The 23,694-nt window shown below is 55.6% G+C and overlaps 8 protein-coding genes across 8 annotated transcripts; 4 read left to right on the forward strand and 4 right to left on the reverse strand.

Annotated features, from left to right (window-relative positions):
- Positions 1-36: 36 nt before the first annotated feature.
- Positions 37-1,872, reverse strand: HER10_EVM0013081 (uncharacterized protein). The gene is made up of 2 exons (XM_035482450.1): positions 1,288-1,872; positions 37-1,218 (listed from the first exon to the last, which is right to left on the reverse strand). The coding sequence occupies exons 1-2, from the start codon at positions 1,489-1,491 to the stop codon at positions 268-270; spliced, it is 1,155 nt and encodes a 384-aa protein (XP_035327449.1). The 5' UTR covers positions 1,492-1,872; the 3' UTR covers positions 37-267.
- Positions 1,873-2,415: 543 nt separating this feature from the next.
- On the forward strand, positions 2,416-3,627 carry HER10_EVM0013011 (uncharacterized protein; the record flags this gene model as incomplete). Its single annotated transcript, XM_035482383.1, has 1 exon — positions 2,416-3,627. One exon carries the CDS (start codon positions 2,416-2,418, stop codon positions 3,625-3,627), a length of 1,212 nt encoding a protein of 403 aa, XP_035327441.1.
- Positions 3,628-3,786: 159 nt separating this feature from the next.
- On the reverse strand, positions 3,787-4,543 carry HER10_EVM0006828 (ribosomal protein L23; the record flags this gene model as incomplete). Its single annotated transcript, XM_035476402.1, has 2 exons — positions 3,787-4,354; positions 4,467-4,543. 2 exons carry the CDS (start codon positions 4,541-4,543, stop codon positions 3,787-3,789), a joined length of 645 nt encoding a protein of 214 aa, XP_035326941.1.
- Positions 4,544-5,768: 1,225 nt separating this feature from the next.
- HER10_EVM0008048 (uncharacterized protein) lies at positions 5,769-6,821 on the reverse strand (the record flags this gene model as incomplete). Its single annotated transcript, XM_035477584.1, has 3 exons — positions 5,769-6,000; positions 6,063-6,564; positions 6,686-6,821. The coding sequence occupies 3 exons, from the start codon at positions 6,819-6,821 to the stop codon at positions 5,769-5,771; spliced, it is 870 nt and encodes a 289-aa protein (XP_035327032.1).
- Positions 6,822-7,892: 1,071 nt separating this feature from the next.
- On the forward strand, positions 7,893-11,413 carry HER10_EVM0002717 (uncharacterized protein; the record flags this gene model as incomplete). Its single annotated transcript, XM_035472419.1, has 4 exons — positions 7,893-8,078; positions 8,238-8,778; positions 8,834-11,180; positions 11,268-11,413. The coding sequence occupies exons 1-4, from the start codon at positions 8,065-8,067 to the stop codon at positions 11,411-11,413; spliced, it is 3,048 nt and encodes a 1,015-aa protein (XP_035326639.1). The 5' UTR covers positions 7,893-8,064.
- A 1,939-nt stretch (positions 11,414-13,352) lies between these two features.
- HER10_EVM0007524 (ABC transporter) lies at positions 13,353-17,450 on the forward strand (the record flags this gene model as incomplete). The annotated part of the gene is made up of 4 exons (XM_035477078.1): positions 13,353-14,198; positions 14,264-15,040; positions 15,120-17,354; positions 17,424-17,450. 4 exons carry the CDS (start codon positions 13,353-13,355, stop codon positions 17,448-17,450), a joined length of 3,885 nt encoding a protein of 1,294 aa, XP_035326998.1.
- Positions 17,451-17,679: 229 nt separating this feature from the next.
- Positions 17,680-20,473, reverse strand: HER10_EVM0001930 (uncharacterized protein; the record flags this gene model as incomplete). The annotated part of the gene is made up of 2 exons (XM_035471662.1): positions 17,680-19,631; positions 20,428-20,473. 2 exons carry the CDS (start codon positions 20,471-20,473, stop codon positions 17,680-17,682), a joined length of 1,998 nt encoding a protein of 665 aa, XP_035326574.1.
- Positions 20,474-21,424: 951 nt separating this feature from the next.
- HER10_EVM0005664 (glucan 1,3-beta-glucosidase) lies at positions 21,425-23,654 on the forward strand. The gene has a single exon (XM_035475270.1). The coding sequence runs from the start codon at positions 21,943-21,945 to the stop codon at positions 23,356-23,358; it is 1,416 nt and encodes a 471-aa protein (XP_035326868.1). The 5' UTR covers positions 21,425-21,942; the 3' UTR covers positions 23,359-23,654.
- The last annotated feature ends 40 nt before the right edge of the window (positions 23,655-23,694 follow it).

The raw sequence follows: 23,694 nt of genomic DNA on the forward strand, positions 1-23,694 counted from the left end.
TTCACATCATCCACAGCGCGCAGTGAAGTCAAGGTATTGGCGTGTAGCGCAACAACTTCAGAAATATATTGGATGATTGGTATGTGCAGAACAGCCGCCATTCTAAAGCTCCTCCTTACTCCTTTGGTTTGGTCCTAAGAGACATGCTTCTCTAACCCGCGTATTTCATCGAAAACTAAGAAAATTCTCCCAAAAAATGCTTGTTTGTCCCAGTGTTCCAACAACGCCAAACTCAAACAGCAACCCACACAACAGAGAATAGGCAGTCTAAATTCCCAGCCAGATCTTGGATCTCTCGTACGTGTAAAAGGCGACCGCTGCCATGGGCACAACCTTGACGTAGCCAATAGTCAAGCCCACGAAGAACCCCTGCATACCCCTCTCCCGGAAAATCATGGCGGCCGTCTCGCCGATGCGCAGTCGGTGGCCGTCGCCTACGGCGCCGCCGACCTGCATTCTCCGACGAATGACCTCCAACGGGTACGATGCAGTCTGGGAGATGAGGCCGGCAACACCACCGGCGAGTAGTTCGGCCCACGATCGCAGCGGCGTGGGCTTGCCCGCAGGCAAGTTCTCCGGCCGCGAAAGCGTTGTCCATTTCGCGAGCTTGGGGTGGCGGAGAACGTCGCCGGCCGTGTCGTGCGTCAAAAAGGACATGCCGGCGTAAGGGAGCATGCCCAGCATGGTCGGGGTGAAGCCTCTGTAGAAGTTGATCAGACCCGAGCGCGGGGCAACGGCGGTGACGGCGGAGGCGGCCGCCTCAGTTGCCGAGGTGCCAGCCGCTTGCGAGGCGGGGGACGTCCGCACAAAACGCTCGTTGTAGATCCGCCGGCAAATCGCGGATAATGAGGAACCGCCGTGTTTTGTCTCAAACGCTAACCGGACCCGAATGACCTCCAAGGGATATGTGAAAAAGACGGATGTGATGCCCGCCAGTGAGCCGCTGATAAGCCGGCGCCAGGGCGTCTCTTGGTCTTGCCTCCGGATAATCATGGAGCGGATCTGCTCGTACGCAAGGAACTTGATTCCGGCGTAGGGGAAGATTCGAAGGAGAGTGGCCGAGTGTCCTCTATACAACCCCGTGAAGCCTTCGTGGGAGCGGATGTCCTTCATTGCCGTCACGACACCGAACCACGACCCAGTGTACTTTGCGAATTGCGGACTGCTCGCCTGGAACAGAATCTTGACTCGGTCAAGAGGTGCGACAACCGTCTTTGCCTGTGGTACAAATCTGCGTCAGCATGACGGATATCCTCTCCACGCCGATTCATTCCTACTGCTACTTACAGCGCATCCTGCCAGGCCTCCCGCGACGCCAGAACGCCAGACATAGTCGAACGTCCGCGTCTGCTTCCTAACGGCTACCGTCTCGTCGTCGTCGGTCGGGCACACGGGAGGGGCCCTCGTGTCTGGCTTCGGTCGCGCAGCATTTCGTTGGTTGTTTGGTGCAACCTCCGACATAGAGGCATGTTCCAGCAGCGCTGACGGCATCACCTAGTCAGCGCAACCCGGCGAGCGCGCTCGTTCGCTTTGGCTGTTTGTGAAAGTGCTGGGCCCGGCGTTACTCGACGAGCATTCCGCGAATCGTGTTTTCCAGAAGTGTGTTTCGAAGTTTTCGGGGTCGAGGAATCGAAGACTGGTAAAGGAGAAACTAAAGGAGCCCGACGCACGAGCTGGCACGCGAGGAGGGTAAGGATCGTGGGGGGGAGTGGTGATCGTGGAGAAGGTTTCCAAGGAGGCAGAGTGCGGGAAGGGAAGGGAAGGGTCTAAAGCCGAAATGCGACGGGGCGGGACGTCATAAAGGCGAGATTTTAAAAACGCTCCTTCTCATTGCACACAACTGGTGCTCTACGGGGGAGGAGCGTAGCGCACGAGCGGTAAATTGGGGGGTTGCCCGCTGAGAGTTCTAGTACGGAGTACAGGGGTCTGGGCCACGAGCCGAAGATTGCCGAGCGTCGACGCGGGCGGATGGTCATTTTCAACTTCTCGACCTCTGCAGCGGGCTGTCTTTCCAGGATCTTCTCTGCTTTTACTCACTTCCGGTCCGGGGTTAGGCCTTTGATACCCACGATACCTCCGCAATTTCACTCCATGTGGGCAGTCGAATCGGGGAATGGCTGCAAAGACTTTTCTCGCACACAGAGAAACTGACTAACACCAGACCGCTGGTCCAAGGGGAAACCACACCAACGCAGGAGGGCCTCGGTAGGATTGGGGACTACAAGCACCGGACTATTTTCTCCCACGGCCACAATAGTTAAGCCCCCACCCGGGTCCGGTCGAGGGGCACTTTGACTGCGCCGGGCCTCAAATCAAGCCTCCGGGGAAGACGCCCCGGGTCAAAGCCACAGGGGCAAGGCACGCTGGTCCTGATACTACTTAGGCGAAGAATGAGAAGAAGATACGATTCTAGTCATGACCTCTACGAGTCTTCCATCAAAGTCCTCTCAGGCATGCTCGTTGCCAAGATGCGTCTTGTTCCAAAATGAAGACCGCTCCGTGTGTCTCGTCGACATCCCGGCCTCGCTGGAGGACAGCCAGTTCTTACCGGGCCAAGGTGCCGAGACAACAGGACAACCACCACAGAGACGGCTCCTGTCGGTCGACCCCGTCTCCGCACCATTTACGCTGCCAGAGCCCCGGGACCCCCAAGCCAACAACCAGACGCCGGCGAGCCAGCTCGCAGACCTCATGATCGAGGCAGCGGTGAAGAGCGCCCTCGATACGCTAAGACGGGGCTACGACGCGCCGTTTTGTCTCCCTCGTGTGACGGGCGGCGGGAGCAGCAGCGACGTCGCCAGCATTACCGGTCGTGAAAGCAGCGTAAGCCCGCAGGATCATCCCGTACGCAAGGACGACGGCGACGATGCTGCCGCTACCACTACCGCAACCACTTCTCGGCCGGCTGCGGCTGCGGCTGCGGCACACTTTTTCCCCTCAGAGTCTACGTACCTGAACGGCTCGATCCAGGAGACTAGAGAATCCTTCCTCTCGACGGCGCCCAAGTTTGACCTCATTATCATGGACCCTCCCTGGCCCAACAAGTCCGCGAGGAGAAAGAAGAAGACGACGGGCGGCTATGCCACCGTCTACGGTCTCAAGGAGACGCGCGCGCTTCTGGACCAGATCCCCGTCGCCGCCCATCTCGCAGACGGCGGTCTCGTTGCCGTCTGGGTGACGAACAAGCCGACGCTGGTAGACTTGCTCACCTCGCCCAAGGGTGTCCTCGCATCCTGGGGCCTCGAGGTCGCTGCCGAGTGGCAATGGGTCAAGATCACGTCGCAAGGCGATGCCATCTTTGATACGGAGTCTGCGTGGAGAAAGCCCTGGGAGAGGCTCATCGTCGCGAGAAAACGGGGTGACAATAAAAAGGTGCCCGGGAGGGTCATTGCCGCGGTCCCTGATGTTCATTCACGGAAGCCGAATCTCCGCTGCATGTTTGACGACCTGCTGCCCCGGGGATATCGCGGCCTAGAGGTGTTTGCGCGTAATCTGACTGCTGGCTGGTGGGCATGGGGCAACGAAGCTCTTCGCTTTCAAGAGTCTCAGCACTGGATCACATCGTCTGAAGAAACAAGGCATACCGTGACTGAGGAATCCGAGTCCAAAGATACCAAAACCAATTGACACTTTTTCTATATCGCATGCCGTCCTTGTTGTGTGTTGTGTGTTGTACAAGACATGCCGATCCGCATGCTACACTATTGTTCTTTCGATTTTTGTACACGTGAATATCCCAACCCCTTCCGTCCCCCCATCCCATGAACTCCCGCAACGGGAAGATGCTCATTTCCTCACCGATCTCTTCGATTGTCTCTTGATCAACCGCCAGCTCTTCGCCTTCCTCTTCTTGGGCGGATCCCACTTGCTATCCAGCTCAACCTCCTTCGTCCCCTGATCCCACTTGCCCGGCGCCGCACCGCGCAAGATCCTACCAGCCTGCTTGCGCAAGAACTTCCTCTCGGGGCTCTCCTTGTCCTTGCTCGGTCTCGCCAGCCGGCCGAGCTGCTTGCGGATGTCGCCGCGGTACTGCTCGCGCGAGACGCTCTCGCGCGCCTCCCACAGCTTCTTGTTCCAGGGCTCGAGGTCCGCGGGCGGGGAGGGCCACACGAAGGGCTTCGTCAGCTGCACCGTCATGACCTTGGTGCTCTGCGGGCGGAAGTAGCCGGAGCCCGTCGACCGCCGCTCGATGGCCGACTGCTTGACCTGGGAGCGCACCGCCGTCGTCTCGACGTTGTAGAGGTTCCAAAGGTAGTCGCGGATGTCGAACTTTGTGAAGGTCAGGGGCACGTTGAAGGTGGCCATGTTGGCTGGGGATTTGTCCTTGCGGACAAAGGTGACGACATGGTTCGGCCTGGAGGGGAGAGAGATTAGCTTTTTGTGAAAGATGTCTTCGAGGTGCGTGGCGCCAGGGGGTGAACGGTGATCTCGGGTGAAGATAGCTGTGATTGGGAAGTTGGACGTACAGATACACTGCCTTGGTTCCCAGCTTGAAGGATGCAGGCCCTTGGCGGGCTACCGCTTGTGCCAATGCCTCCGCCATCTTGTCGTCCGTCGTTGGTTTGGCTGAGCTTACTCGATCGTAGAGCTTCTGCGATGCGAGAATCCAAAAAGTTGACAGTAAGGATTGATCTGATTGCTGATTGGTCGACTCGGGGTCACGTATTTCCGCCCTCACTAGTGGGGCCAGATTTACGGGTGCCGGGCGCAGGTGCGGGAAAATTGGGTCAACGATAGCTCCCTCAAGCCTCAAGGTGTCTCCACAGGAGGTCAATTCTTCCGACCGGGCCCGCTCCCCGGCCCTTGACTCTCGGCTTCAGATACAATCTATGGGCAACTTACCTTGATTCCATGTAGGTATTAACACTTACCTTGGCAGTCCTAGTGAAAGCCAAAGAAGTCCAACTCAGTTTGCTTTTTTTGCGAACGTATACCCAGTCCTAAAATGGCAAAAAATGGCAAGGATGGATCGCTTGTGTGTCAAGCAAAGGTGGAGTCAAGGCATGTCACGCGACGTCCTGCCATGCGTAGATCTCGGACTCCGAAAGTTTGAGCCGGACAGCTTGATACTCTCGCCAATTCAGTGTTTAGCACTACCAATAAGGTACCGATTCAATCATGAGAGCTAGCAGAGCTTCTCCCCTCACTTCCACAGAAACAACACGTCGAGTCTTGGCTGCCTTCATCTGAGGAAGCTTCGATCACTTCACATCGAGATGTGCAAGAGGGGATAAGAAGATCAGTGTACAGATACAATACACGCCTAATGCGTTCATATCCGATGTTTTACCTGGCACGAGAAAGCATCCAACGAGGCAAGAGCAGTGCCGATCAAGGAATGGCCTTGTCCGTCAGAGCTCCAACCCCAGATTCCAAGACCAGACGGGTTATGTAAGGCCGCGCACAAACCTGAGTCTAATCTCCACTGGTTTATGAGGGGAATTGGGAGCACCAAAGCTGGCGGTTCTTTGGCGTTTTTTTCACCCTCCCCTCGCTGCGATGCCATTCTAGCACATTAAGAAGGCATGCACAACTGGGTCAGCTGCAAGTGGACCAGTGACTCAGATTCGACTCACACGCGGTAGACCGCAGAATTTGTTTCCCGAAAGAAGTAAGGGTGGATTGTACTAATAAACACAGCATTGCTAGCAACATGGAGACGCAACTATCCCGTACACATCTGGAAGGCTTTTCCCGTCCTTCTTACAGATCTTCATGAATCATGATGAACTTTTACCATCCATCTGTCATGGCTATTGGTGTCTGACTTAGACATCAAGGCCGTCAACAACCACACCCTTGTTCCAGGTCCAGTTCATGTAGCGAGCGGTCTCCTCGGCCGAAGCGTCGTCGACGAGGGCGCTAATAAGGTACAGAGCGGCATCGATACCGGCGCTGACTCCAGCGGCGGTGATGACGCGAAGACCGCCGAGGCGCATCGCCGCACGGCGGGTAATGGACTCGCGGCGGCCGGAGCTCTTGAAGGACATGCTGCCCTTTCTGATTTAAAGAGTTAGTTTTACTCGAGGCATTGAAGATGGGGTGTAAGTCTGGCCACGTACCTAGCATTAGAGGGTCGGCGACCGGTGTCGGACTTGCGGCGGACGTAGGGGTTCTCATCCTCATCTCCGAGCTCGAAGCGGAGGTTGTTGACAACGTAGCGAGCATCGTCAATGACATCAGTTCTCTCAGTGAGGTTGCGGGTAGCGGCCTCGCTGCAAAGGATCTCGAACTTGGTAATGTAGTCTGAGTGGGTAGTGGCGGAGAGGCCAGCGAGGACACCCTGCTTGGCAAGGAAGAGAGAACCGGTGCAGATGGAGAGGAGGGTACGCTCGTGGGAGGGATCCTTCTGCTGCAGCTCAGAGAAGGCCTGGATGAGAGGAAGGGGCTCGGCATTGTTCTTGAGAATGTTCTCACTGTCGCCGCCTACAATGACAAGGACGTCAAAGTCGCTGAGGCGCTCATAGGCCTCCTTGAAGGGGATTTGGGTGCCAATGGTAACACCAGAGTCGGAGACGACCTTGGGCTCTGCAGCCGCAATGGTACACTCGAAGGCCTTGGAGTCTGCGGGGTCGGGCACTGGTTAGCATAGCTGCAACACAGCGGCGTGCGTGGCGGAAGGAGCGGGGAAGGCTGTGAGGAGGAACTGCCCAGAAGCTTCAAAAAGGTACTATAGGTAACTCACTCTTGTCCTTCTGATCATGAAGGGCAGTGGACAAAGCCTCCATGGGGCCTGCCATGTCAAGAAGGTCGAAGTTGGGTTGCAGGGCGAACAGAACCTCAATGGGCTCGTCCGCCACTGCAGAGCTCTTGTTTGCCATCGTGCCGGTTGTTAATGTGGTGGTTCAAGGGGGGAAGAGTAAGTAATACAGCTTGTGCTAGCTGTAGGGTTGTGTTGGAGTAATTGGGGTACCGAGATGAGTTCTCGGAGAAGGTCGTTGCTGGGGATTGGCGATTGATTGATGAGATTGGGCTGTTTGCTGGTTGATGATGGAAGAAGAAGAGGAAGTGGAAGTGGAAGGAGAAGAGGGAAGCTCTGAGCTATTTGGATGGAAGGAGGGGAGGGGGAAGGAAGTAATAAGGGTCGAGTCATCTGGTCAAAGGTGGTCAAAGGAGGGGTTGGCAGTTGCACCACCAACCCACCAGACCTCTTCTTCTCCTTACCTCGTTACGGTTTACCTGACCTTAGCTGACTTCCATTCCGGAATGTCTACCTCCTCACGCATCACCTTGATGTGGACGTTGAGGTACCTCTCCTCGCGGTATGTCCTCCTTCCCCCCTTTGGATCTACGCAGTTGGCCGGCTTCAAACCAAAGCAACCCCTCCTGCCTACGCGTGCTACCTACGGTCCGCTTGCCCTCGTCCAGCTCAGCTGAGTCAACTGGCCATTGAGTGACTGATCAGGTGCGTTTCTGGAAAAGGCCACAACCCACAACAGCTTCAAGTGGTCCAATGGCCCCACTGTCTCCCGTACGTTTTCTGGGGTCGGGTGCATCGGTGGCCCACGGTGCATGGCGCTCTTTCGCGGATTGCGGGGTTAGTCTCCCCGTGAGGTCACTGGTGGGTCCCGGTACATACCTGCAGGGCACCCGGAACACCGAGATCCAAGTATCTCCACGTTGAACTCTCTTTCCTTGCGGCGTCGCCCGCCCTTGGAGGTGTCGCACTGGCAATTGATTGAGCCCTGCGAGTTGCGACAGAGCACTGTGAGACCCAGCAGGTCAGGCCCCACAGCAGGACTAAGCGAGACCAACCACAAGCTGTGTTGCAAAGCTGTGTGGCCGCCTCCTGCCGAACAGTGGTCTTCCGTCAGGCCCCTCCCATGCCTTGTAGCGTGCCGTCCAATGATCCAACCTATCTTATCGGCCTTCTACAGCGTTCCCGGCCTTGTTCGAGAGAGGGTCCCCAGCAAAGCTTGTACCTTGCATCAGCAGATTCCGTTGCCGTTGCCTGACAGTTGCATGATCTCGACTTGCCCACCTGCGCCCACAGACGGACCTTGCCTTGCTTTTTCCACAAGTGAAGAACATCGTGAGGCTCGATGAAGAGTCACCGCTAACAAAATGGCGTCGTCAGCGTAAGTGGCCAGACTGGTGTTCCCTCTTCGTCTTTTCCCTTCATTTCCCTACAACCTGGGTCGCCTGCGTCATGTGGTGCGCGATATTCCATCCCGCAACTTACCTGCGCCTGCGACTTGTGACAACGCACACAACAAGGCTAATACCAAACTCTCTAGGTCTCTCAAGGACCTGTCCAAAGCCTTGACGTCCTTCTTTGCCTCGCCTTCCCTTCCACTGCCCGACGATGTCGCCCAAGTCATCGATGCCTACCTGAACAAGCACGAGAAATACGAGGATTCGAGCGCCGAGAGACTACAAGATGACTTCCTCGGCATCTGGGATAAGCATGTTAAGAGTGCACCACCCAAGTATGCTGCCTTCGTCCACGTCTTCCGACTTCTGGTGCCTGCGATCCGCACTCCGGCCCGCCTTCTCAAGTGGTGGGATCTACTCAACGATCCGATCCTGGAGAACTTTACTCGGGAGAAGGGCTTGATGGAAGAGTCTCACCATGCGACGCTAGAGGTTCTCATGTTGGACGCGCACGAAGAAGACGATCCAAATGAAGAACGAGTTGTGAACCCTTTCGCCAAGAGGCTCTTATCATCATGGCTGGAAAAGTACTACAAGATACAGTCTGAAAGTGACTTGACTGCACAATCCAGCGAGCGCGCAATACGCCAGGCCTTGATTACATATGGCAGGAAGAAGCCCAAGGTACGTCAATATAGTTTCTGTCGTGGGTGCGACCAGTATTCTCATGGCATGGCAGGACTTCCTTTTCACATTGGATACGTGCTTCGTCCGGAGTGAATTCCGCGCGAGGGCGGCCAAACTGCTGTGCGAATTTGTCCAGAGTCAACCACCACACCTACACCTGATACTGCAGACGCCGCTCTTCAACAATCTGTTGCGATGCCTGCAACAAGACACATCGACTACGGCCATTTCGATGGCCATCACCGCCCTCATCATGATATTGCCTCATATGCCTAGTTCCTTGGTGCCACATCTCCCGAACTTGTTCAATATCTATGCGCGGTTGCTCTTCTGGGACAGCGAACGGACAGGTATTATCGAGGCAACATCAGATGAAAGCGAGCAGAAGAGCCTTGCGTCGCCTTCAGGCTGGGAGACATGCCAGTACTCTCCCGAGACCGACGACATCGAGGTCCCTCATCTCGCCAACTACTTTACCGTCCTCTACGGCTTGTATCCCATCAATTTCATGGACTACATTAGGAAGCCGCAACGTTATCTTCGACATGCTAACGCGGCTAATGCGGACGAAGTGGAAGTTCAACCAACAGAGATCAGGTACAAGTCTGAGCGGTACAGGCAAAGCCATCTTCTGCACCCCAACTTCTATACCCTGACAATCGAGTCTGAAAAGACTGATTTTGGTCGATGGATGACGAGCGAACCAGCAGAAGTCGTGGCCGAGTGCATGGCACTGCGTTTCTCTCCCGAAGGTTTCGCGGCTATCGAACCGGACAGCATGCAGTCTGCTGAGGGTGACATCTCCCTTCTCAGCGATGAATCTGATCGGGACGGTCTCGGTCCTGCCTTGCTCAGCGGATCCAGCTTGGAACCTGGCGCTGAAAGCTGGAGAAGCAACCAAGATCTTGACCAAAACTCGAGAGCAAGCAGCCACGTGCATTCGACTGGCCAACGTCAAAGCTCGCTTTCAAGTCAGCCTTCCCACAGAAACTCCTTGGAGGCCCCCAAGGCAGACATCGCCGGGGACAGTCCGACGTTGCCCCCTCAGCTAGTTCCGTCGACCTCCCACACCCATCTGCAGGACATGATTCAATCGAACAAAGCTATCAAGTCAGGACTCCATCAGTCTTTAGCCAATGATAGCGTTCCATCACTCGCGCTGAGCCATCCAGATTCAGCAGCGGAGAAGGCCCCTACTGGCCACATGCCTCCATCTCTGCCAGTCATTTCTACGCCAACGTCTGTTGCTGAAGGACAATCTCAAGTCGCACATTTGCAGAGGCAGATTCTGCTACTCCACAATGATTTGAACTTTGAAAGGTATCTCAAGCAGCAACACATGGCGCATATCGGCGAACTGCGCCGCAAACAAGTTCGGGAAGCTGCAAGTGAAGCTGAAACCCAGAATCTTATCTTGACGAACCGGACGCTGAGGAAGCGGCTGGAAGACTCAAAGAAGGCCGAGAATCAAATCAGGAAAGAATCGGAAAAGAGCCGAACGTTGGCCAAGAAGTGGGAATCCGACTTGTCCGCAAAGCTGCGAACTCTGCGCGAGGAGTCGAGGAAGACCAAGACAGAGATTCAGTCTCTGCAGCAAGAGTTGCAGGGTGCACGCGAAGAGAGCGAGAAACTGAAGAAATTGGTTTGTGACGCTGAGGTCAAGGAGCTAAATTCGAAGCAGACCATGCAGTCCGTCGAAATCAATGCTGCCGAGAATGACCGCTTAAAGGCTGATGTGGAGCGGCTGTCGATCTCTGAAAGAAATCTGCAAGCCAAGGAGGCAGAAAGACAGGCGGCAATCACATCTGCTGCGGAAGCAGAAAACCGAGCCGAGATCCTGGACTTGAAGCTTCAAGCGCGCGAGGGGGAGCTTCAGAAGACGAAGAAGCTCTTCCAGACGCAAATTGGCGTGCTCAACTCGAAACTCTTAGAGGCGCATGAAGGTATTCACAACAGACGGAGCGCCGAAACCAAGGCGGCGGTCGAGAGCGCGCTAGCTGCGAGTCGCGCAAAGCAGGCTGAGCTTCAAAAGCAATACACCAGCCTGATGAGGAAGTACACGGTGCTGCAGTCGCAGCTAGAGGAGAACCGGTTCTCGGTAGGATCTTCGAACTCTCACGGCCGGGGCGATTTCGTTTTCCGCATGGATGGTGACGGGGAAGGCTCGACGCACTCGAGTAGTCCGGTCACGACGAGAGGTAGTCACTCGGGAATCCACAGGGTCTTGTCAGAGCACGACTTTCTCAACCCGACGTCGTACAATGCGACACCGCCAATCATGTCGAAGCCGTCGACTCCGGTCCCCTCGAGCGTGCACCTCCCACCCGTACCTTCCAGCCCGATTGAGACAGACGAGGCCATTAGCCCGACCACGACAGATCCGAGATATTTCGGCAGAGGTGAGTCTGGAACATCAGCCCGGCTTCGGCTCCGAGATGGGTTCTGGCGGATCAACTAATTGAGAATTGTTTTTCTTTTCTTTCCAGGCGGAGTACAGAACCGACGGAAAGATGAAAAGGGGAAGAAGAAGGAGGAAGGTGGTAGTGGTGGCGGCGGCGGCGGCGGCAGCAGCAGCAGTGACAAGAAGGAGAAAAAGTCGGGCGTGATACGGGGTATCCGTGGATACATGTGATCAGCAAAGCATAAGCGAGTCGTTGCTCTGGTCAAGAGAAGACGGAAACACGGCCCATGAAGAGAGATACCCAATGACTAGAAGTTCTGCCAGATTTGTGGCCAAGATGCAATCACGTTCGCGTATAACACCCATCGTTCCTCGGGGGGCAAACGCCACAGATCATCTTATGAGTTCTAGTTCCTCCAAGCGTTTAGCTGGGCTGCAAAGGGGACACATTTGACTACTCTTAAACGCTGGACAAGGGAGCTATAGAAAGTTGAGCCCGAAAAGTAGGCAGGTTTCTGCCGAGTAAAACGACAGCGCAAGATGCTACGGAGCCTGACTACCATAACTATTCAGTCACTGAGTTACTTCCGACTCCCTGGGACGGTGGTGGTGTACAAGATCTGTCCGAGCTGACAAAGCAGATGGAATTCATTGGAGCAGACGACATGAGCCAAAGATCTCGCCTGCTACAAGAATCCGCCTCGACGATTGGAAACCAGTCAGTGGTGCGCAGCCTCATTATGCAGGAGCTCCCACGGACGTGGCGGAAGCGGTTTGCTCTCTCTGGGGCTCAACACACAGTCTGCCATGACTCTATTATTTCCTCCAGACAAACTTTGGATCATCGACTGAATTCGGTCACCTGAATTCGAGTACCTCTGGTAATAGGACGGGAGTATGTCCATGGGATCAAGTGAGGCTTGCAATAATACCAAACCTCATTACGAAGGACGTTCCGATGAACAGCAGCTTTGGTCAATGGTTCCCGAGACCGATGGCCTCACTTCTTCAGCTTTGACTTCTTACCTAATTGGTCAAAGGCAGTATCGACATTGTGAGAAGAGAAAGAGAAGCTTGGAAATTGCCTTTCGTCAAGCGCAAGCGCAAGCGCAAAGACTTTGACGCAGAATGTCCGCCTCACAGAGTTCTATGCCTTAGAGTCGAAGAAGGGGGAAGCGATAGTTTCCTTCCTCACGTCGGTACGCTCTGCAGCTTGCAGCATCGCCACCCGTATCAGTATCAGTCTTGCAAGCGCAACTCCGAGCCCCGAGGACGTGTTTCCCACCTTTCACCGATGCATAAGTCTTTGCTTTGGGCTGCTTACCTTAGTCTTACTTGAAAGATTGTCTACGGAGAGTCGGGTATGAGAAGACTACCGTGATTGGTCCAAACTCGCCGCCTGTCTCTTGGATCGAACCCGGGTTCCCGAGCGCACGGCTCTACGCCTTCCAAAAACGGTTGTTAGTGAGGCCCTTGCAGTAGTTCGCAATCTGTCAAGTGTCCGTCTGAGACAGCATCCAGCGCGGGATGAGCTTCCCAGAGACGAACTGCGGAAAGAAGTACGAAAATGGAAGGGAGACATTGCGTCGGGCTTTCACCAGGTTCCGAGTCTATGGAAGACTGATAAAGCTCACTTCAACTTGTCGTCAGACTTTTTATGGTTTCTCACCTCGGTCTCGCCGTCGCGAGAGAGATAGTCTCATCATGTAATAGCTCTCAGCTCGTTTTGATTCTCGGACCTCCACTTACACGGCCTATCGACAGCAGTGCCTCGTTTCGATTTGCTGCATGCACATTGCCGTCCAGAAGGAAAACAAGATAGAGCAAAAAAGAGGCCCAAGAACCAGAGGAAAAGGACGTCCGTCGCCTTGAAGCACGAGGTCGGACCTTCTGACGTCAAAACATCAATGGGACAAAAAGTCATTAGGATGGATGAAGCAGGCAGGAAAGCAATCCGGACGGACGGATTTCTCACACCCCCAAAAGTAACCTTCAATTTCCTTCTCCTGTCAAAGTCTGGGAAGGAAATTGTCAGACTAACACGGAAGACGAAAAAAAAGGGGCACTAATCTAGGACGGACAGCCTCTTTGCACGACATCGATATCTATACGCCAGAAAGAAGATCAAGCTCAAGGGGCACGACGACACCTACGAAGGTGGTGCCAAAATATGGCGAAGATTCCAGTCCGAACCGACGAGATCACCTCGACGACGGGTACACAGGTTCCGGTGCGAAAGCCAAAGTTTGCGGATTATCTCAGGGTCTTCACCTATGCAACGAAATGGGACTTCTTCGTCTACGTGGTTGCGGCGTTCGCGTCCATCGCTGCGGGCGTGACGCTGCCTTTGATGAACATCATCTTTGGCCAGCTCGTCGGCCAGTTCACAGGCTATTTCGCCAACGGCTCGACCGTAACCACGGCGCAGTTTGAGAGCCTCCTGAACCGCCAGGCTCTGTACATCACGGCGCTCTTCCTCGGCCGCTGGTTCCTTAACGCCATCAACAAGTTCTGCTTCCGAATGATTGGGATCCGGCTCTCGTCCGCTATCCGCCTGCACTACCTCCGCTCGCTGTTCGACCAGTCGATTCACGTCATTGACTCGATGCCGCCCGGCGCCGCCGCGACGGCCATCACTGGCACGTCTGCCACCTTGCAAATTGGCATCTCTGACCGTCTAGGGACATTCTTGCAGTTCAATGGCACGATCTGGGCGGCCCTGGTAATTGCCTTCATTTGGAGCTGGGATCTCACCTTGGTCACCTCGTCGCTGATCCTGTACATCCTCTTGGTTCTGTCCTTCTGCTTGCCGGTGATTGTCAAGGGGGAGACTGAAACGACGGAAGCTGATGCCCAGGGCACCGCGATTGCCAGCGAGGCTCTCGGCGGAGTGCGGTTGGTCATGGCTTGCGGTGCGCAGAAGCACATTATCTCTCGCTACGAGGCATGGGTGCACGAAGCCAGGAGACGGGCTCAGAAAACTGCTCCCGTTGTTGCAATTCAGTTTGGCCTCATTGTACGTTTTACTCCCCTTGTTCAGCCAAGTTTTCAGAGTGTAAGCGAGAGCTAACCTGACTTTAGTTCTTTGGCGTATTCGGCGCTTTCGGCCTGGCTTTCTGGTACGGCACTCAGAGATATATTGCCGGTGCCCTCAGCGATGCTGGCGTGGTTGTTGTGGTTCTCATGTCCGTCATGATGATTCTGACCTCGTTGGAGAGGATTTCAACGCCGGTCATCGCTGTAAGTAAGGCAATGGTCGCGGCATGTGAGCTATTCACGGTGATCGACGCTCCTCTGCCTCCTTCCGGTACTCTGAAGCCAGAAATCGACGCAGAGGATATCGTCTTTGAGGACGTGACGTTCGAATACCCTAGCCGAGCTGGAGTCAAGGTTCTCAACTCGCTGAGCTTCCGCATACAACCAGGTCAGAATATCGCCCTCGTCGGCCCATCCGGATCGGGTAAGAGCACCATCGTCGGCTTGCTGGAGCGGTGGTATAGTCTGAGGGAGCAGCACGCCTTGCCCCGGGTCGTGGATGATTCATCGTCCGAGAAGCCAGGAGCTGAGAGGGTTGAGAGCGTCACCGACGAGTCCAAGTCACTCATTCGACCCGAGTTGGCCGGCTCAATCACCGTCGGCGGCGTGAACCTGGAGGATCTCGACCTCAAGTGGTGGAGATCCCAAGTCGGTCTGGTCCAGCAGGAGCCCTTCCTCTTCAACAACACCATCTTCAGCAACGTCGCGAATGGTCTCATCGGGACCGAGTGGGAGAAGGAGCCTGAGACGGTGAAACGGGAGCTTGTTCGTGACGCATGCCAGGAATCGTACGCTCATGAGTTTATCAGCCGACTACCTGATGTGAGTAAATTACAGCTGCTTCTCCTTAGCTGCTGATTGCGGTGGAGGAGCGTTTGACTGACTATGAACCTTTTTACAGGGCTATGATACGCGAGTCGGCGACGGCGGAGCGAAGCTTTCAGGCGGCCAAAAACAACGACTTGCCATTGCTAGAAGTATCATCAAGAAGCCGCGCATCATCATTCTCGACGAAGCAACCAGTGCTATCGACGCCAAGAGTGAGAAGATAGTCCAGGCAGCACTCGACAGAGTGACCCAGGGCCGAACTACCATTACCATCGCCCATCGGCTTTCAACCATCAAGAAAGCAGACAACATTGTGGTTCTCCAAAAAGGACAGGCGGTCGAGCAAGGAACCCATCAAAGCCTCCTGAGCGATCCATCCAGTGTCTACAGCTCCCTGGTAAGAGCTCAAGCACTGAACTTGTCAACGCCGGGAAAGTCGGTGTCCGAAGCATCTACGTCTGGGCTTGATTCGGAAACAGAGGAGAAGGTCAATGGCCATGAGCACTTCAGAAGTGCCGCATTTAGCGACACTGCTGAGGGTGATTCGTCTCACGAGCCTCGAGGCCTGGTCCGCAGCTTTGGTAAGCTTCTTTTTGAGAGGCGAGCAAAGTGGACGTCGTATGCAGCCGTCATCTTATCTTGCATGGCGACCGCGGCCGGCACACCGATACAAGCATGGCTGTTTTCCAAAGTCATTGCCGTCTTTCTACTAACGGGCGATGAGCTGAGGAGACAGGCGAGCTTTTGGGGCCTGATGTGGCTCGCCCTCGCCGGGGGCGTCGGCCTTGCGTACGTCGCCCAGGGCTGGGTCGGCCTGCGGCTACAGTACTTCGTCAGCGCCGAGTATAAGAGGCAGTACTTGACCGACATGCTTCACCAGAAGATTAGCTTTTTCGACCAGGATAAGAACTCCCACGGCGCTCTGAGCGCCAGGGTTTCGGGCGATGCGAAGTTGCTGGAGGAACTCCTCGGGCTGAACCTGGCCATGTTGCTCTCTGGTGTCTTCACCGTTCTCGGATGTGTCATCATCGCTCTCATCTTTGGCTGGAAGCTCGGCCTGGTCGCCATGTTCATCACGATGCCAATTATGTTGGGCGCAGGTCTCTGGAAGTACAGACACGAGGTTCAATTCGACAAGATGAACATGGCTGTTTTCGGAGAGAGCTCGCAGTTTGCCACTGAAGCCATTGGAGCAATCAGAACAGTGTCCTCTCTCGGCATGGAGTCCACAATCAATGCACGTTACGAAAAGCTCCTCAACGGTCACATCCTCGAGGCTCGCCGCAAAGCACAGTGGACAGCTGCGCTGTATGGATTTGCCGACAGTGTGAGTCTCGGTTGCCAGGCGTTGGTGTTCTATCACGGCGGCAGGCTCCTTGCCACAGGCGAGTATTCCATGGAGGCATTCTTCGTCTGCTTCATGGCCATCATTCAGGGCGCCGAAGCGGCGAGTCAAACGCTAGCCGTGGCGCCCAGTGCCGCGCAAGCAGCCGCGGCGGCGGACCGGATCCTCGACGTGCGGGAGTCGGCAGACGTCGGCCAGAGTGCGACAAGAGGGGTGGAAGAAATTGCCGAGTCCGAAGGCGGCGTGCGGATCGAGCTGCAAGACGTCCATTTCAAGTACCCCACGCGCGACGTCGTCGTGTTCGAGGGTCTGAACTTGACCATCGAAAAGGGCCAGTACGCGGCCTTTGTCGGACCCTCGGGATGCGGCAAGACGACAGTCATCTCGCTTTTGGAACGCTTCTACGACCTGAACCGGAACCACGGCTCCATCCTCTGCAACGGCGTAGACATCAACGAGCTCGACGTCTACGACTACCGTCGGAACCTCTCCCTCGTACCGCAAGAGCCCATCATGTTCCGCGGCACGGTCCGGGACAACATCCTCTTCGGCATCGACGACCCAAGCAGCATATCGGACGAGAGGATCCACGAGGTCTGCATCGACGCCTTCATCCATGACTTCATCATCTCGCTGCCCGAAGGGTACGACACCGACGTCGGCGCCAAGGGCGTCTCCATGTCGGGCGGCCAGAAGCAGCGCATCGCCATCGCGCGCGCCCTCATCCGCGAGCCGAAGCTTCTGTTGTTGGACGAGGCCACGTCGGCGCTCGACTCCGAGTCGGAGAAGATCGTGCAGGCGGCTTTCGAGAGGGTGCGCGACGGCCGCACCGTCGTCGCCGTGGCGCACCGGCTGTCGACGATTCAGAATGCAGACGTGATTTTCGTGTTCAGCGAGGGGCGGGTGGTGGAGAAGGGAAGCCACGGTGAGCTCATTCGGAAACAGGGCGTATACTGGGAAATGGTAAGTTGCGCTTTTTTTTGGTTCTGCCTAACTTGATTGATCTTGCTTTGCTAACATGGTTCGTAACAGTGTCAAAGTCAGGCACTCGACCAGTAGTTTTCAGTTCATAACGGGAGGACGGGCGTAGGAACGTTGTAGCCGAATGTGAACGAAGTGTTTAAGTAGAAGTCTCAAACCATCCTCATTAAACAGACAGCGTTGTTGGAAATGTACTGCGTTTTTGTTCAGATTCATTGTCGGGGGTATCAAACTAGCATATTTAGAGACGTCACTTTGAATCGCATCTAGAAACATGCCTCTCTCTCTTTCAGTCTCTCCAAACCTCTCAGCACGGCCTGCCAATCGGTAACCTCGTGTCCATGTCACCCTGCGCCACGGCATTAAACAGGTCCAAGATGAGCAGTCCGCTATGTATCGTGAGGGGCTGCCGCTTCCACTGGGCCTCCCCGCCGTCTCTGGGGATATCGGCTGCCTCTTCCACCAGCTGCCACTTTTCGGTCACCTCGTCTCTCTCCATGTACCGCAGCACGACGCGGTCGCCGCTGTCCTCGAAGACGAACTCGCGGCGCCACAGCCGGCGCCACTGTTCGTCGGGCGTGCCGACGGCGTTCACCCGCTCGACGTGACGGTTCCGCAGGGCCAGGGCGTACAGGGCGCGGATGCTCCATATGCCATCCTGGCCCGGGTACTCCTTTATGATCCACATGGCCTCGTCGCGGACGAGGGGGTCGCGGCAGAACATGGAGATGACGAGGAGGCACCAGCTCAGACTGCACTGCAGCGAGAGGTGGTGGGCCGGGTTCGTCTCGAACTCCTTCTTGGCGGCCCTCGTGGCGATGTGCGCGAGGGAGATGTACTCGCGGTACAGCGGCGTCAGGGCGCGGGCGCTCGCGTCTTCGATGAAGGAGGGGGCGTTGCTAAAGATGTAGACGCCCATGAACTCGATGCGCAGGAGGATGGCGCGGAGGTAGGTCGGGGATCCGACGTCGGCTTGCATGATTTGGTTGAAGAGGGGTTGAAAGCCCGCGTTGAGCTTGACCATGGACTTGTGAAAGTTTTCGCAGAAGCTGACGATGCGAGGGTTCCCAAAGAGCTCGTAGTGGAGCTTGGTGATGGTGACGTCGTCGTCTGCGCCGCGGAGGCCAGAGGTCTTGAATATGTCCTCCATGACGGCGCCCATGGCGGCCTGGTGACGTCGAATGGCGGGCCAGATCTGCTCAAACTGTTCGAGGGTATCGAACGAGTCGGGATAAGACTCTGGTGAATTGGCGGCTTCGCTTTGCGTCTGGTTGAGGAGCATCATGAAGGTCTCCATTGTCTGATTCGTGCTCTGCAGACGTTTTGCAAGATTGGGGAGGGGCGGGCCGTCGAGGATACGACCCCTGAAGACGGTGCGGGCCTGCTTCGCCAGGTGGTTGAAGACATCTGCCACGGCGCCAATGACGGGCATCGGGTTAGGCGCGAGGTCGGCTAGGCGATGGTGGGCATCTGTGTCCGTCACGAGGGCGAGGAGAAGGGACAGAGCGTGGTTGACGTGATCGAGGGCGGCTTTCCTATTGCCCCGAAGAGTCTCAAAGAAGAGGAGGAGGACAGACAGGAAGACGGCGTCTTGGGCGGAGGCCCGTCTACACTGCATCTTGAGAGAATCGCAGTAGTGAGCTACAGCCTGGAAGTAGTGGGTGTCTCCTTGCGAGGTGGGCTGGTCGGGTACGGTGATAGCATGGAGGGAGACATGGGCGGACTGGCGGTACCAGACGCTCAAGGCGCCGATGGCCATGGCAGCGGAGCGGAGAGTGCCATTGTTGCGGGACAGTTGGGGCAGCATGACTTCCCACAGATCGCCGGTAGAGGCAGCTCTCATCCAGGGGCCTCGAACCAGCCCGACGAACTCCTGGAAGTAGGACATGCTGTTGTCATCGCGGAAGTCGACCGTGTTGATGTGCAGTTTCGTCTGCGCCGTGGGCGATGCTACTGCTACTGCTGCTACTCGAGGGATGATGGCCTGAGTAGAATCCCAACAGAGTTCTGCGGGCCCTGAGGACTTTTTGTTCTTCTTCTGATCTGGGAGATAACCTTCACAGTGGCCGCGGGTCTGCAGACAGTTGCCGCAATGCGGTTTGGACTCGTCACATTTGATGTGACGTTTCTTACAAGTAACGCACCCGGTGCGTACCTTGCGTGTGCTTGTACGCGATAGCTTCACTTTAGTGACACGGACAACTGGCTTCTGCTCGGGGGCCGCGCTGGAGTCCGAGATGATGGACCTAAGGATGTCAGCTCAATCCTTATGACTGACGCCGGTGCTTTCGTTTCTCTTCTCACCCTTGAGGGCTGATAGGTAGTATTGCCTTGTATTCTGCCATGGCGATACGTGCCCGCGATAAGCGTTGGTTGGCATCTTTTGAGAACGTCAGTCGATTAAGGTGATTATCTGTCGGTATGATGACAGCGTGAAGATGCCTAGTTCCCCGTCCCACTTTTACCCGTCTGACGACGTTCGGCGAACCAGATTGGGGTCTTGGATCTAGGACTTTGACTAAGGAACATGATGCGTTACCAGGTGCTGCCAGATGTCTCTCAGAGGCGCCAGCTGTGCATCAAGAGATGCCAAAGCCCATTCGGCTCTCACGTTCATTGGCTTTATGTCGGGGTTTCCAGTTGGAAATGCCCATCCACTTCGGCTGGGTGTGAGTAGTTGCCATGAGATGGGATGGCATTAAGTCTTGAGACCCATCCCAATGGCTCTGTCATAGAGAGAAAGTCCTGTGTTATGCGAGTAGTATTACTGATAGCTTTGTATGGCCAGGAGGCAATGCTCCGGCAATAGCTGCCCTCCCGAGCGCCGATGCTGCTCAACTGGTATTCGCACACTGAGACTGCAATGCCAAATGTTTTTCAACAGAGCCTAAGGAGAATGTCGGGCTTTCTTTGCCGGAATGATCAATGAGAAGAAACGTGATGGTAGTGTTTGCAGAATTAAGTCCAGGAATGCAGTCAGAACCAGCCCCGGCGCCTACTACCCAGGGCCCCTGCATAGTAGGCGGGGAAGCAGGCGCTTTGCTTGCATTGGTACCTGCAGATGTCACGCCGGGTTCCCTGCTCTGTGGCTTTTCCCTCATGTCCTCAAGACTCGTCAAGACTCGTCAAAACTCAGTACTTTCAGCCCACTTCTCCTGCAGTTTTAGACTTTCTTCTTCCATGGAAGACATAGGTAACTAGACGCGCGGGTGCCTGAGTTTGGTTTCGTTCCGTTCCGTTCTTGTTCGCTCTGCAGCACGTCTGGAGCGAGGAGAGTGAGTCGAGAGGTTGCTGATCATTGACACATCAAAGCCTCGCTCGTATTTTTGCAGAATAACCCCGCGGGAAAACGGCACCAAAACAACTCGGTAAACAGTACCTAGTGAGCGACAGTAAGATGGGCCGAATGGAATGTCCCGCATAGAGATGAGGTGTTTGTGTTGGTCATCCGGGAGGGGGCATCGATGATGGTGGTTGCTGGAAAATACGGGGGAGGGGCGCCACGGCCTGGCCGGACGACAGCGACAGGGGCATGGGAGCAGAAGATAGTGGGTGTAGACTACTAAATATGGCAAGCCAGCAGGGACCCGGCCGTCCCAGTTGGGAGCAATGGCAAGGCCCGGGACGCCGGTAAAATAGGATGGCAGCCGTGATTGGGTCGGTGTTTCGACCGGGCCTGCCCCGAATGCCTTGCCCTGTGCCCGGCGTGACCTCATCGCCACCGTCGTTCCAGGGGCAAGACCATACCTTATAGCACACCTTTTGTATGGTGCTAGACTTGTTGTGTAGAGAATACGGGCCACACCAGTGACCTCACCTTGGCTCGTTCCTGCATGAGACTGCGACGGCTGTGTGTTGTTGTTTCTCAGGAACCTATGGTGGCGTCCTCGGTGTTGTTTTGATGGAAGCAGGGCATGAGGAAGAGACACACTAGTGCTTTCAAGTTGGTGTGTGGTGGCACCACTCAATTGGCTTCTTTACTTGCCTCTTTCAGACTTTTACACCCGTCCCGTCCTTCAAGGTTTTTCTTGTTGAGAATTGAGAGTGAAGAGCTTTCCCGAGAAAAGAAGATGGGGAGGTCCAAAGAACAGGGAACCCTGTAGGACACCACCCCAACTTCCCAAGCTTGTAATGTGATCTGAACAAGCATCCCTCCTACTGTCTGGGGAATCCCTCCTTGCCTGCTGTGCCCTACCCCGTCACTTGCTTTTTCCCTTTTCTACCCTTTCATCGCCCGGCCGGCTTCATCACTCCTCTTCCTCCTTACCTTCATTGTCACTCACGATACCTTGCCTGACCCTCGTCCTGCTCTGTGCCTACGGGACTCTGGGACAACTTCACCCATCCGTCTCTCGTTTTTGGAATACCTTGGACCTACCTGCCTGACTGTTGTATACTTACCCGTAGTCAACACTCCTCCCAGAGTACCCTGTCTCTCATCCATCGGTAACTTTGGACCTTGCTCCATCTTGGACCAAAACCCAATCGCAACCAACTCTCATCATCTCACCTACCTTGCATCACATCATCACTGTTGCAACATTGCAAAGCCTCCCTCGGCATCACAAATATGCGCGCCTCTCTGAGCCTGGTGGCTGTATACGCCGCGGCTACGGCCAGCGCCTTCCAGGGCTTCAACTACGGATCTACCTTCACCGACGGTAAAGCAAAGGCACAGTCAGACTTTGAATCCGAGTTCAAGACTGCAGCTAGTCTCGAGGGCACCAATGGCGCCTTCACCTCTGCTCGCCTCTACACCATGGTCCAGGGAGGAAGCACTAATGATCCCATCTCTGCCATTCCCGCCGCCATTTCCACAAAGACAACTCTTCTGCTTGGTCTGTGGGCCTCTGCTGGTGATGCTGCTTTCGCCAACGAGCTTGAGGCCCTGAAGAAGACTGTCTCACAGTACGGCAGTCAGCTCAACGGCTTGGTTGCTGGTATCTCTGTCGGCAGCGAGGACCTCTACCGCCACTCGCCTACCGGTATTGCCAACGGCGAATTCTCTGGCGCCGAGCCCAGCACTCTCGTCAAGTACTTTGAGCAAGTCCGAGAAGTCATCAAGAACTCGCCTCTGAGCAGTGCTCCTATCGGTCACGTCGACACATGGACCGCCTGGGTTAATGGCAGCAACAAGGCGGTCATCGATGCCTGCGACTGGATTGGAATGGACGCTTACCCCTACTTCGAGGACACCAAGCCCAACTCCATTTCGGACGGCAAGGACCGCTGGGCCGAAGCTTTGGCTGCCACCCAGGGAGCTGTTGGCGGAAAGCCTGTTTGGGTTACTGAGACTGGTTGGCCCGTCAGCGGCAAGACTGTCGGCGCTGCCGTTCCATCTCTCGAGAACGCAAAGAAGTTCTGGAATGACGTCGGCTGCCCCATGTTCGGTAAGACCAATGTCTGGTGGTACACATTCCAGGACTCTTCTCCAACAACACCCAACCCCAGCTTCGGTGTCATTGGCTCGACCTTGACCACCAAGCCTCTCTACGACCTCTCATGCGACAACGTCAGCTCTAGCTCGTCAGCCTCGGCCTCGGCCTCCTCCACAAACACCGCGTCTGCTAGTGCCTCCACCCAGGCCAGCAGCGCAGCTTCAGCATCCGCGACTGCAACGGCTACTGCTACAGGAGGTGGATCCGGCTCAGGCTCAAGCCAGCAGAGTTCTGCCGCTGGTTCCGCTACGACTCTCTCGACTGTGGTGCCTACTACCGATGGTGGCTCGGGTGGAAGCGGCGGCGGAGGTGCTACTGCGACTGGCACTGCTACCGGCACTGCTACCGGCGGTGCTTCGCCGTCTGCCTCTCAGAGCTCTAGCTCCGGCGGTGGTTCCGGAGGTGGTTCCGGCACCGGCCGCCCCGGTACTAACGGAACCGTCAGCGTTCCCACAACAGGACCGACGGTTGTCCCCGGCAGCAGTGCAACCACGACGACCTTCAGCGTTGCTGTTCTGGCTGGTGCGATTGTTCTCGCCATGTTGTAAGGATTTCGTGGAGAGGAGAAGAGGATTGGGTCTCAGCATGACTACTATTCACCCTATAATATTCTAATGGTTACTTGGGTTGGCTTGGAATCTGGGGGGACGTACCCTCGGGAGGCAGGAACGGGTTGGAAGGTCGACCTCTTACGGTTGAGCAGCAGCTCTTGCTTTTTGCTACCTGGCTTTGGGTTTACGAGCACATAGTCGAACCCTGGATAATGAGTTGGATGGAAGCTCCTCCGCACCATCAAGGCGATGAGAGTCGCCCTAGACGGAGTAGTCATTACGAATGAAATGCCAAAAAGTTTCTTGTTAATATTTGAGTGCGAATTCCCTCAT

This window comes from Colletotrichum scovillei, assembly GCF_011075155.1.
Source record: "Colletotrichum scovillei strain TJNH1 chromosome Unknown Contig00011, whole genome shotgun sequence".
Lineage (NCBI taxonomy): Eukaryota > Fungi > Ascomycota > Sordariomycetes > Glomerellales > Glomerellaceae > Colletotrichum > Colletotrichum scovillei.